Here is a 12,637-nt window from a genome sequence, read left to right as displayed (position 1 = left end):
ACATGTATTCGGCATGGGGGGAACAGCCTAACGGAGACGAGTCGTGGGGGTCAGGTCTCTGGCACGGGGGCTGCCCCTGAGGTTCAGAAGGGAAAGAAGGATAAGAATAGGATTCTTGTAGTTGGGGACTCATTAGTCAGAGGGACAGATAGGAGGTTTGTGGGACGAGATAGGGGATCCAGGTTGGTATGTTGCCTCCCTGGTGCCAGGGTCAGGGATATCTCTGATAGTGTTCATAGCATTCTGCAAGGGGAAGGAGAACAGCCAGAAGTCGTGGTCCATGTGGAGACCAATGACTTAGAAGTGGGGATGAGGTCCTGAAACAGAATTATGTGGAATTAGGTAGGAAGTTAAAAAACAGGACCTCCAAGGTGGTAATCTCTGGATTGCTGCCGGTGCCAAGTGCTAGTGAGGGTAGAAATAGGAGGATGTGGAGGATGAATGCGTGACTAAAGAGATGGTGCAGGGGGCAAGGGATAAGATTTCTGGATCATTGGGATCTCTTCTGGGGAAGGTCGGACCTGTACAAAAGGGACGGACTCCACTTGAACTGGAGGGGGACCAATGTGCTGGCAAGTAGATTTGCTAGAGCTGTGGGGGAAGGTTTAAACTAGTTTGGCAGGGGCGTGGGGAACAGAGTGTGAGAGTAGTGCCAAGGGAGCAAGGCCACCTAGATAGGAATAATAACGATAACAAAGGTAGGATGGAGATTAGGGTAAAAGGTAGAAAAAAGAATATAGGTGAGGGTCATTCTATGAAATGCATATATTTTAATGCAAGAAGCATAGTGAACAAGGTAGATGAGCTTAGAGCATGGACAGATACTTGGGGTCATGATATTGTGGCAATTAGTGAGACCTGGCTACAGGAGGGGCAGGACTGGCAACTTAATATTCCAGGATACATTTGTTTTAGATGTGATAGATCAGGGGGTAAAAAAGGGGGAGGAGTTACTCTGCGTGTTAAGGAGGACATTACTGCCGTGAGGCGGCAGGATGGTCTGGAGGGATCGTCCAGTGAGGCTGTTTGGGTGGAATTGACGGGTGAAGGAAGCATTAGGGTGCTAATAGGGGTGTATTACAGACCACCAAATGGGCCAAGAAAATTAGAGGAACAAATTTGTAGGGAGATAACGTATATGTGTGAGAATCATAAGGTAGGGATCATGGGAGATTTTAACTTCCCTCACATTGATTGGGATACCCATGCAGTTAGAGGGCTGGATGGGCTAGAGTTTGTTAAATGTGTTCAAGATTGTTTTCTAAATCAATTAGTAGAAGAACCGACTCAGGATGGTGTAATACTAGATCTCCTGTTAGGGAACGAGCTAGGTCAGGTAGCGGACATTATTGTTGGAGAACAAATTGGGTCTAGTGATCATAACTCGGGTAGTTTTAGGGAAGAGCAAGGAGGGGCCTAAAGTTGAGGTTCTGGATTGGAGAAGAGCAAATTTCGAAGGAATAAGAAGGGATTTTGGGAGTATTGAGTGGGACAGGATATTTTCAGGTAAGGATGTAAATGAAAAATGGAGGATATTCAAAAAAAGAAATTTTGAGGGTACAGAGTAGATATGTCCCAGTGAGGATTAAAGGAAAGGCTGGAAGTCATAGGGAGGCTTGGTTTTCGAGGAATATTGGAAATTTGGTTAGGAGAAAAAGGGAGGTGTACAAGAGCTATAAAGAGCAAGGAGCTGAGAATTTGAAGGAGGACTACAAGGAGTGTAGAAGGAATCTTAAAGAAATTAGAAAGGCCAAAAAAAGGCACGAAGAGGCTTTGGCAGACAGAGTAAAAATAAATCCAAAGGGTTTCTATAGGTACATTAAAAATAAAAGATTAGTGAGGGATAAAATTGGACCCCTTGTAGATAGCGAGGGTAGGCTGAGTGAGAAGTCAAAGGAAATGGGGGAAATTTTGAATGACTTCTTTGCCTCGGTATTCACTAGGGAAAAAAGATATTGAACCAGTTGAAGTAAAGAAAAATAGTGGGGAGGTCATGAAGCATATAAGGATAACCGAGGAGGTAGTGATGGCTGTGTTGAAAAAGATAAAGGTGGATGAATCTCCAGGACCGGACAAAATATTCCCAAGGACACTCAGGGAGGTTTGTGGACAGATAGTGGGGCCATTAGCAGAGATATTTAGGATGTCACTGGCCACGGGGGTAGTGCCAAAGGATTGGAGGGTGGTGCATGTGGTTCTGCTGTTTAAGAAAGAGTCCAAAAGTAAACCTGGGAATTATAGGCCTGTAAGTCTGACATCTGTGGTGGGCAAGTTAATGGAAAGTGTTCTGAAGGATGGTATTTACAAATATTTGGAGGTATAGGGAGTAATCAGCATGATTTTGTCAGGGGTAGATCATGCTTGACAATCATGATTGAGTTTTTCGAGGGGGTTACAAAAAATGTTGATGAAGGGAAAGCTGTGGATGTTGTCAATTTAGACTTTAGTAAAGCTTTTGACAAAGTTCCCCACAGGAGGTTAGGAAAAAAGGTGGAGGCATTAGGTATAAATAAGGAAGTAGTGAAATGGATTCAGCAATGGTTGGATGGGAGGTGTCAGAGAGTAGTGGTAGAAAATTGTTTGTCCAATTGGAAGCCGGTGACTAGTGGAGTTCCTCAGGGATCGGTCCTGGGACCACTATTGTTTGTTATATATATTAAAGATCTGGAAGTAGGGGTGGAGATTTGGATAAGCAAGTTTGCGGATGATACAAAGATTGGTGGTGTTGTAGACAGTGAGGAAGATTACCATAGATTAAAAGGTGATTTAGGAAGGCTGGAGGTGTGGTCTGAGAAATGGTTGATGGAATTTAATACAGATAAGTGTTACATTTTGGAAAGCCAAATCTAAATAGGTCATATGCATTAAATGGTAGGCTATTGAGATGTGCAGAGCAACAAAGGGATTTAGGAGTTGTGGTAAATAGTACCCTCAAGGCTGATACTCAGGTAGATGGTGTGGTGAAGAAGGCATTTGGAATATTGGCCTTCATAAATCGGAGTATTGAATTCAAGAGTAGGGAGGTTATGATGAAATTGTACAAGGCATTGGTGAGGCCAAATTTGGAGTACTGTGTACAGTTTTGGTCACCAAATTATAGGAAAGATATAAACAAAATAGAGAGAGTGCAGCGAAGGTTCACGAGAATGTTGACAGGATTTCAGGGTCTGAGTTACAGGGAAAGGTTGTGCAGACTAGGGCTTTTTTCTCTGGAGCGTAGAAGATTGAGAGGGGACTTGATAGAGGTGTTTAAGACTTTAAAAGGGACAGACAGAGTAAACGTGGATAGGCTTTTTCAATTAAGAGTGGGGGAGATTCAAACTAGAGGACATGGTTTAAGATTGAAGGGGGAAAATTATAAGGGGAATTTGAGGGGAAATTTCTTTATGCAAAGGGTGGTGGGGATGTGGAATGAGCTTCCGGCAGACGTGGTCGAGGCGGGATCATTGGTTACATTTAAGGAAAGACTGGATCGTTACATGGAGAGGAGAGGATTGGAGGGGTATGGACCGGGTGCTGGTCAGTGGGACTAGGAGGGTGGGGATTTATTACGGCATGGACTAGTAGGGCCGAACTGGCCTGTTCTGTGCTGTAAGTGGTTATATGGGAGGAGTGCCCAAAACTTCAGGGTATAGGTTGAAGGTAGTTGGGGGGGGAGGGGGGATTTAAAGGGGACCTGATGGGAAACTCTCACAGTGGGTGTGAGGAATGAGTTGCTAGAGGAAGTGGACGCCAGGTACAATTGCAGCATTGAAAATACATTTAAACAGGTATGTGGATGGGATAGACTTATAGGGAAATGGGGCTAGATAAGGGAGGAAATGGATGAGTTGGGTGTATGAGTGTGTTTCCAGCCTTTTGGACACCATGACTCAAAGTACTTTAGCCATTATGCATATTAACACTGTTTTGAAAGCGTTAAACAGCATCAGACAAGCAAATGGACAAAAACAATAATTACAAGAGGGTTCTGTATGATTTTGATTTTTAAAATGTCATAAAAGATCACGTAAAAGTTGTTGCAATAACAATAAGAAATATGGAGGACATCTGACCCATTGAGCCTGCTTCATCATTTTGATTATGGGTGAAATGGCCAGACTCGGCTCCACCTGCCAACCTTTAACCTTTAATTCCCCTACTGTGCAAAAATCTAACTGTCTAAAATATTTAACAAGGGATTCTCTATTACTTCCTTGTGCAGCCAATTTCACAGATTCAATGCTCTTGCTGAATCAGACCCTCCTCATTTCTGTCACGTCTACTCCCCAGAAACTTGAGACAATGTCCCTTAGTTCTAGTCTCACCTACTAGTGGAAACAACATTCCTGCTTATCTATTCTTTTCATGATTTTATATTGTGACAGAGTATTTAGAGGTGGTTTGGGAGGAATTGTTAGAGCAGCTTGCACACACATATTTTAAAACAAAGAAAATTTGCAGGACTTTTGCAGAATACTTTTTGGAAGAGGCAACAAAGTATTGACATTCAGCTTGCCTGGGAACATGTGATCTTTGCAGGCAGCAGAGAAGAATTTTGCTCTCAGAGAGGGAGAGAGTGAAACAGAAGAGGAGAGGAGACAGAAATCCGTTCCAGAGGGACAAGCTGGCAAACTTTGGAAGGCTGCCTGGTCAAAGGAGAAGACTAGCAGTGTGAAAGGTGACCTGAACGAAAGAGGATCATCTGGAGAATCCTGAAAGGGGCAAGTTTCGTCAGCAAGACTGATTGAGAAGGAATCAGTCCTGGAAAAGGAATCTCTCTCTGAAGACCAGCAAGAACCCTCCTGTTCTGGTGAACTTTGTTAATGCTAACTTCTGTGCACAGTACAAGAATTACCTGCAACCAGTGAGATTGGACTGTGATCCAAAGAATTTTTCTCATCTTAAATATACATTACACAGACCTATGATTAGTATTAGAGGGGAATTAAGTAGTTAGGTAGGTTAAGTAATAAGTTAAAGTTTAATTCTGTTTTCTTGTTCAAATATAATTAAAAACAACTTTTGTTCAAGTTACCCTGTTTTGTGGTGCATATCTGCTGCTGGTTTTTGGAGTCCTCAGGACAACTAGGTAACTTCATCTCTCCTCATTGGGCTACCCCCTCACCTCTAATAAACCCAGTGAACCTCCTCTGCATTGCCTCCAAAGTCAGTCTGTCCTCTGTCAATAAAGAAACAGAATTGCACCTAGGAGAGTAGGTACAGGGGCCTAAATCAGCAACCCCCAAAAACAGGCACTTTCTTTTGGTGAACATCTGCTCATCAAAGATGGAGTTGTGTCCCACTACTTTATAAGCACCTCCGAATCGCTGTATACTGACGTCTGTCCAGCATCACGACACTTTCAGTCGGCCCGGAGCTGGCTCGATGGCCATCGTCGTTACTCAAAATTCCCCCTTACAGCTGAAACCGCTGTACCAGTGCAGGGGAACCAAGAAGCGGGCCGTTCTGGCTCTGGTGTACCAGGGGGAAGGGAAGGGAAAGATGGTAGCATGACTCAGGCAGGCAAGAGAGATGGCAACATGACTCGGGTGGGCAAGGAGGGGGGAAGAGATGGCAGTTCGACTTGAGCGGGCGTGGAGGGAGATGGCAGCTCGACTCGGGTGGGCGAGGAGGGGGGAAGAGATGGCAGTGCCACTCGGGCAGGTGAGGAGGGAGAAAGAGATGGCAGCTTGACTCGAGCAGGCAAGGGGGGAGACAGCAGCTCAACTCGGGTGGGCGAGGGGGAGAGACGGCAGCGCGACTCGGGGAGTGGAGACGGTATTGTGGCCCTGGATTTTCTTTTAGCAAAACAGGGTGGCACGTGTGCTGTTGTCGGTTCTGAATGTGGCTCGTATGTTTCCGATGTATCCACTAATGTATCATGTTTCAAAGTCTGTTCGTGAGCTCCAGCGTCTGGGTATTGTGGCCCACAAGGATAGTTTGAGCCTTGATTGGAATCCTTTTTCATGGTTAGCTGGTACATTTGGGGGATTGGGCCACAATATTCTCCGTCGGTTGCTCGCATTATTGCTTATTTTTGTGATTATTATAGTTTTAGTTTCTCTTTTTCGCTACTTCTGTACTCAAATGCTTGTTAGGTCTCGTAAGTGACAGGCTGCGACCAAGGGGTGGAATGTAATGGAGGATTTAGACCAGCTTATGCAAGAAGGGATGCAGTTGAAATCAGTAGACATGATCTAATTTACACTATGAGGCCCAGGGATACATATGAATTAGTAGACACATCAAAATTCCACCATGGGGCCCAGGATGCAGTTGAATCAGTAGACATTATCTAATTTCCACCATGAGGTCCAGAGATGCAGTTGTCTTTTGTTGGTCGCAGACTGTCAGGAGACCTTGAAGATAAATTAAATCATTTATTCAAAGAGATAAGCTATGAGTAAACAACTTTTGGGTAATATAAGCCATAGTCCCACTGCTGAAGTTTGAGACTCTCCGAGTGGTGGCAACATCTGTCAGCAAGAAGAAGAACTTCTAGATTCCAACCAACGTCCCGTCCCGGTCGGGAGAGGTGGAGAAGCTGCTACCACCGCCCAGACAACCTATTACAAGTGTGCAGTCGTTGCCTCGCTTTGGCAGTTGGGACCAGTCCAGGCGTTGATAAGTATAATTGGGAAGGGCTTGCATATTGTAGTTTGAATTCAGCTTTAGATTTAGTAGTAAAGATTTGTATAAACTGAACTGCTCTTGATGTGGGTGTCTATTTTCTTTCGGTAGCTTGAACACTGTGACTAATCTAAAACGAACAAAGTGAGAGGTACAAGTTTACCCAATTGTCCTGGGTAGTTCTTCTTGCTGAGAGACGTTTCCACCCCTCAGAGAGTCTCCACTTCAGCAATGAGACCATTACCCAAAAAATTGTTTACTCATAGCTGATCTCTTTGAATAAATGATTTAATTATCTTCAAGGTCTCCTGACAGTCTGCAACCAACAAAAGACAACTGCACCTCTGGGCCTCATGGTGGAATTTAGATGTGTCTACTAATTTATATGCATCCTGGGCCTCATGGTGTAAATTAGATTATGTCTTCCTATTCAACTGCATCCCTTCTTGCATAAGCTGGTCTAAATCCTCCATTACAGGGGAGACAGCAGCTCAACTCGGGTGGGCGAGAGGGGGAGAGACAGCAGCGCAACTCGGGGAGTGGAGACGGTATTGTGACTCGGGCAGGGGAGTGACAGCAGTGTAACTCTGGTGGGCAGGCTTAAAGGGACCGAAATCAAAATGATTCTGAAATCCAGAAGATTCCAAACCACAGCATGTGTCTGGTCCCAAAAATCCCGAATAAAAGGTTGGGCACCTGTATGGTCTCACCCTATACAGTAGCAGCAGAACCTCCCTGCTCTAAAAGTCAATCTCTCGAGCAATGAGGGCCTACATCCCATTTGCTCTCTTGATTACCTGTTGCCCTTGCAAACCAATCTTTTGTGATTTATGCATAAACATTCCCAGGTCTCTCTGCACAACAGCCTGCTGCAATCTTTCAGTACTTAAATAATAATAGGATCGACTGTTTTCTTCCAAAGTGGATGACCTCACACGATCCAGTGTTATACTCAATCTGCCAGACTCTTGCCCACTCACTTAGCCTATCTACATCTCTCAACAGACTCTGTGTCTTCTACACAATTTGCCTTTCCTTTTTGTTTGTTAAATCACTTATGTACATTGTGAATAGTTGTGGGCCCTAACCTTGTGGCACCCCACGAATCACCCATTGCCAACCAGAGAAACATCTATTTATCACAATTCTGTGTCTAACCAATCCTCTATCCATGCTAATACATTGTCTTCAATTTCATGTACCCCTCTCTTATGTAAAAGTCTTTTATGTCGCATGTTATTGAATACCTTCTTGAAACCTAAAAATACAACATCTACCTGTTCCCCTCTATCCATTGTGCTCATTATATCCTCAAAGAACTCCAGTGAATTTCTTTAACGTGACCTGTCCTTCCTGAGTCCGTACTGTATCAGCCCGATAGAGCAATTTCAATCCAAACATTTTGCATTGCCCTCTTAATGACAGTTTCAAGCATTCAAATGTAGTTTCAATACAATTAAATTAATTTTTTTTGAAAAAGTTCTATGAAAATCTGAAATCACTTTTCAAAGGACTATTGTTATTCTAAGGAGTTGGGTAGATGTTGGCAAATTTGAGAAAGTGGCCTTTTTCCAAGTTGAAGTATGTGAATATATTTTACAGCATGATACCAGCAAGATGCTTGATCAATCAGAGGGGAAAGAATGGATTGGAAAATGTTCACTCATTTGATTAAAAGCACAAACCTGAGACATTACTAAGTTGTGATGGTTTGAAAATGCACATTGCAGTTTTTTTTTAAATGGCCATTTATATTACAAAGAGAAAGAGTAAAGAGTATTACAGTATTTATGATGTTTTATTACTAAAGTTCCTTTTTGTTTAAAACTGTCCAAACTGTCTTTTAACATTCCTGAAACAATTTATATTGGTTATTCTTGATTTTATTGAAGATGTGGAAATATGAACAAAAAAACTATGAAGAAAAAAGACCAAAAACAACATTGGAAAGTGCAACTTATTCAATTGCTTATATTTGATGTTAAAAATAGGTAGAAAATACTGTGCAGGATAGGAAACTTTTACAGAATTAGGTTACATGTGCATGAAGAAGATGGGAAGGCCAAACCAGAAATGAGCTTTCAGGAAAATTGTATAATGAATGAATCCCTCTCCCCTCTATTTAACCTTATCTGTTTCTCAGTAATAGCAAAACAGCAAAAATCCCTGCAAACGTTTGAAGCAACAGATCCTGTTCTTTAGTTTTAACCTTGTATCGATTCACTATTGTTTTTAAAAATGGAAATCATCCTGTTACATTGTAGATGTTATTTTAATGTAAAAATGTTGCTTTAACCACATTTTTTGAATCTTGATTTTAAGAGTACCGTTCTATAAATCTATTAAAGTGAAAACTACAATAATATTTATCTTTAAAATGTAGAAGTGAATCGTCAAAACCAGTTAGTTTTTTGGCCCATCATAAAGATCATATTCTTTAAAGAGAATGTATTCCTTCAGCTGACGAGGCAATGACAGGAATGTCATGAACACTGGGCACCGCAGTCTCATTCTACCCATGCATTGTCGGATCATCAGTCTGCACAAATGCTTCAGAGAACGTGGGTTTTCTGCAATTAAACAAGGCATTGTAAAAGCAAAATTAACTTAAAGAATTTGATTGCCATATTTATATTGAATTTGCATTATTTTTTGAAAATATGGACATTCGTTGATTCATATAGTTTTAAATAGTGTTCAAAATATTTGGGAATTTATACAGAATATAACAGAAGTAGTTTATTCTGGCATTAATGTTCCACTTCACAGGGGCTTATGATCCTTCCTCATCTAACTCTATCAATGTGAACCTCCAGACCCTTCTCCCTCACAAGGAAGTCCAATAAAATTGATATAGAAAATGCTGGAGGTTCTCAACAGGTGAGACAGCAACAATGGACAGAGAACAGACATAAAAGACAGTGAGCATTTCAAGTTGATGGCATTTTGTCAGTTGAATGGCACCATCACTTGTATCACTTATTTGCTAAATATATTGAAGGAAATAATATTTCTACTGTCACTCTATTTTTACTTATCGATGGCATTGTCCTGCCCATCTTTTAATCACCATATTCCACGGACCTTTGGATAGATTTACACAAAGCCAAGGACTCTACAAGTCTTGTTGCAACTGGTTTGATCACCACTTGCTCCTTATCAAACTATATAATCTCACACTACTTATCAATGATTAGGTTGAGATTGGAACTTACAAAATGATTGCAAGATTTTCAAATAAAGACAATTTTACAACGACACTAAATATGCAGTAAAATCTCAACTGTGGTGTTCAAGGAAAATCTGTATAGACTAATAATTCCCCAAAACAATGAAACTTACGCATGATGTATGTGATTTCCAACCATTCATTTTGCTGTTCAAGTACACTTTTCAGTTTAGAGCAGAAATGAACGTGAGCCACATAATCCATCATCACACGAACCACTTTCCCTGTGAGGTGCTTTAACCAGTTTAAAGTAATGACTTCACAAAACTGAAAGAGAAATTCAGAGAATTATTAATATGGAAAATGTTAAACGCTCTCAAACATTTCTTCCATTCTCTTCTTTCAAACGACGGAATTCGTGGCTTGTCCTCTTTTGAAGTCATTAAAAGGTGTTTTCCAGAAAACTTTAATCATTGCTTATAAAAGTCACATTTATAGGTGAATTCTAGAGTTTAAAATTAAATACGTGCTTAAGGTGGGGTTTTTTCCCCATTGACCCAATTTTTGTCTTAGGTGGCTTCATCATATGAATAGGGATCTTGACCATCTGTGGCGAACATTTCAACCCATGCCCTTTATGTCTGCATGTGCCCAACAAAGGGCAATTAACAGCAGAGGAAAGAGTCAATGGTTCACTCTCCTTTAAGCAAGAACATGGATGACATAAACCATATGGGATGCATTCAGCTGAGACCAGAGGTGCCTGTGTCCTATATTCACTCATCCCAAAGTTTCTCAAGTATCTTGCTTACAGATTAGACTTTCCAAGAAGTAAATTATTTTCTGGATGTGGTGAAAGAGAAGGAATAAATACAAGTAAATGCTTTAAACATGGTTTGTTAACTATGAAGCGAACAGCAAGATACAAGTAAAGGTACAAATAAATCTAAAAATATAATTAATTTGATTACAAACTCAGGCTGAAAACAAGTCTTCAAAATACAATATGGCATGGTCTTTGCATGCAGCAGTGAGTGCTGGGAGTCAGCCCTCCGTTACCACTATCCAAAACATATTCCACTCTTGCACTGGGCATTGCAGAAATTAATCATCAATTCTGTATTGATCTAAAACCTGTGTGAACAGGGAAACCATCTGTTTTATTTTATTAACCAATTAGAAGATGCCAGTAACGTAAATTCGACTAATTGAAAACCAAAAGATACACTAATGAATAACAAAGGAGATGCCACAGGGAGAGAGTCCTGAAACTTGTGATCAGTTACAAAGCAAGAGAGCTCAGCACCGACCTCAAAGAAAGTTCTGTGCAAAAAAACTAATGTTCTCCAAGTTGCAAACCTCTTTTCTGACATCAGTTGCTGTCAGGCGTCGATCAATAGGATCATTAATGCTCAGTAATCTTAAATCAATGTGCTAACAAAGAACCGAATACACATGCAATTAATGTAAATGTTTAAATAATTTAAAAAAAATAAGACCTTTTATTTTAAAGTCCATAAGAATACAAGTCAGAGGAGTGGAAATAGGCTGTTCAACCCATCAAGTCTGCACTGCCATTCAATCATGAGCTGACCTACTTGCAACTCAGCTCCACTGTCCACTCTTCTCCCCATTAAAAAAAAATCTTGAAATATATTTGCGTGAAAGAATTATTCAGAAAATTAGAATGGCGGGGTCGGAGAGTACGTAAAGCAGTAATTGTGGCCAGGAGTGTGATTGAATGCTCTCTCAGACCTCGTGCAACAAAGCAATGGATTTTCAGGCCATTTCACTGAATAGACTCCCAACTCAAGTAATTTCTAGAGATTCTTTTGGAGATGTCTGCAAATTGTGCAGCTTGTGGAGAAGGACTTAAAAAATTACAAACTTTGAGATTTCCACTCAAAATTTATGTGGATAAAATTCTCAAATGTTCTGTTAGTTTCATAGAATAATGATTTTACCCTTAATTCTACAACTGTAAAATCCAAGAATAAATGACGAAAGAAACAAAACAAGACATTTAAAATAAAATTTCTCATCACAAGTAAGTAAAATTTAGTGTGGAGTTAATAATTTGTTTAGACAGAAAATACTGGAGAAGCAAATCCAGTGAGTAGTGCACAACTATTCATGCACATCAATAATGAACAGAATTGGCAATTTAAAGAACAATCAACTAATTTCTGAATTAAACCACATGTCCAGTTGTTGGACATTACTGTTCAATTTAAAATTTCTTAAGAATGGGCATGATATCACCACAATTATTTTGACCACAAGAGCCAGGGCATTAACCAATAGTGATTGCTACACTAGACAACTTCTGCATTTAGCCGTCAGGCTGCAATTTAATTTGGAGCAAATATAATTAGAGTTCTGGTGCATTGTCTTGGCTCTAAAGGGTCTGTGGAGTCACAATAATTAGTACAGATTACAGGTCAATCCCATTTTTTAAAGTATTGAAACCAAAAAGTCACATGCTGGAAATCGGTAATAAAAACTGAAAATGCTGGAAATACACATTAAGAGTGTGGAATGAGAAACAAACTGAAATGTTTCATCTTGATGACCTTAAGCAGAACCATGAAGAGTTTATAAATCATGCATATTTTAAGTTGCTGAGAATGTTGAGGGGTAGAGAAAATGGAGGGAGTGTCTGCAATCGAATAGAGACTAAGGCTTGTTATCTGCAGCTGATCTAATGAGAAGAGATTCATTATGGATGAGAACAGGTGAAAACTATGCGGGAATTGTGAGATACAAAACACAAAAGTTGCTGCAAATTTGAAATGAAAGAGAATGTTGGAACGACTCAAGTCAGAGAGTGTCCATGCAGAGAGAAAATTGAACTTA

The 12,637-nt window shown here is 40.6% G+C and overlaps 1 protein-coding gene across 6 annotated transcripts in view; it reads right to left on the bottom strand.

Moving 5' to 3' along the window:
- Positions 1-8,555: 8,555 nt before the first annotated feature.
- Positions 8,556-12,637, bottom strand: part of LOC138764150 (dynein axonemal heavy chain 12-like) — a 42,888-nt gene continuing 38,806 nt past the window's right edge. For 5 of the 6 annotated variants that reach the window (XM_069939627.1, XM_069939626.1, XM_069939630.1 and 2 more), the window contains 2 exons: positions 9,955-10,108; positions 8,556-9,182 (listed from right to left, as the gene is read on the bottom strand). In XM_069939627.1, coding sequence (XP_069795728.1) covers positions 9,016-9,182; positions 9,955-10,108 — 321 coding nt within the window. In that variant the 3' untranslated portion in view covers positions 8,556-9,015. Of the gene's footprint in view, positions 9,183-9,954; positions 10,109-12,637 lie in introns of those variants that run through there. The other variant, XR_011358004.1, reaches the window with a different exon arrangement.

The sequence above is a fragment of the Narcine bancroftii genome, chromosome 5, assembly GCF_036971445.1.
Source record: "Narcine bancroftii isolate sNarBan1 chromosome 5, sNarBan1.hap1, whole genome shotgun sequence".
In the NCBI taxonomy this organism is placed as follows: Eukaryota; Metazoa; Chordata; class Chondrichthyes; order Torpediniformes; family Narcinidae; genus Narcine; species Narcine bancroftii.
This window is presented reverse-complemented; position numbering and strand designations above follow the sequence as displayed.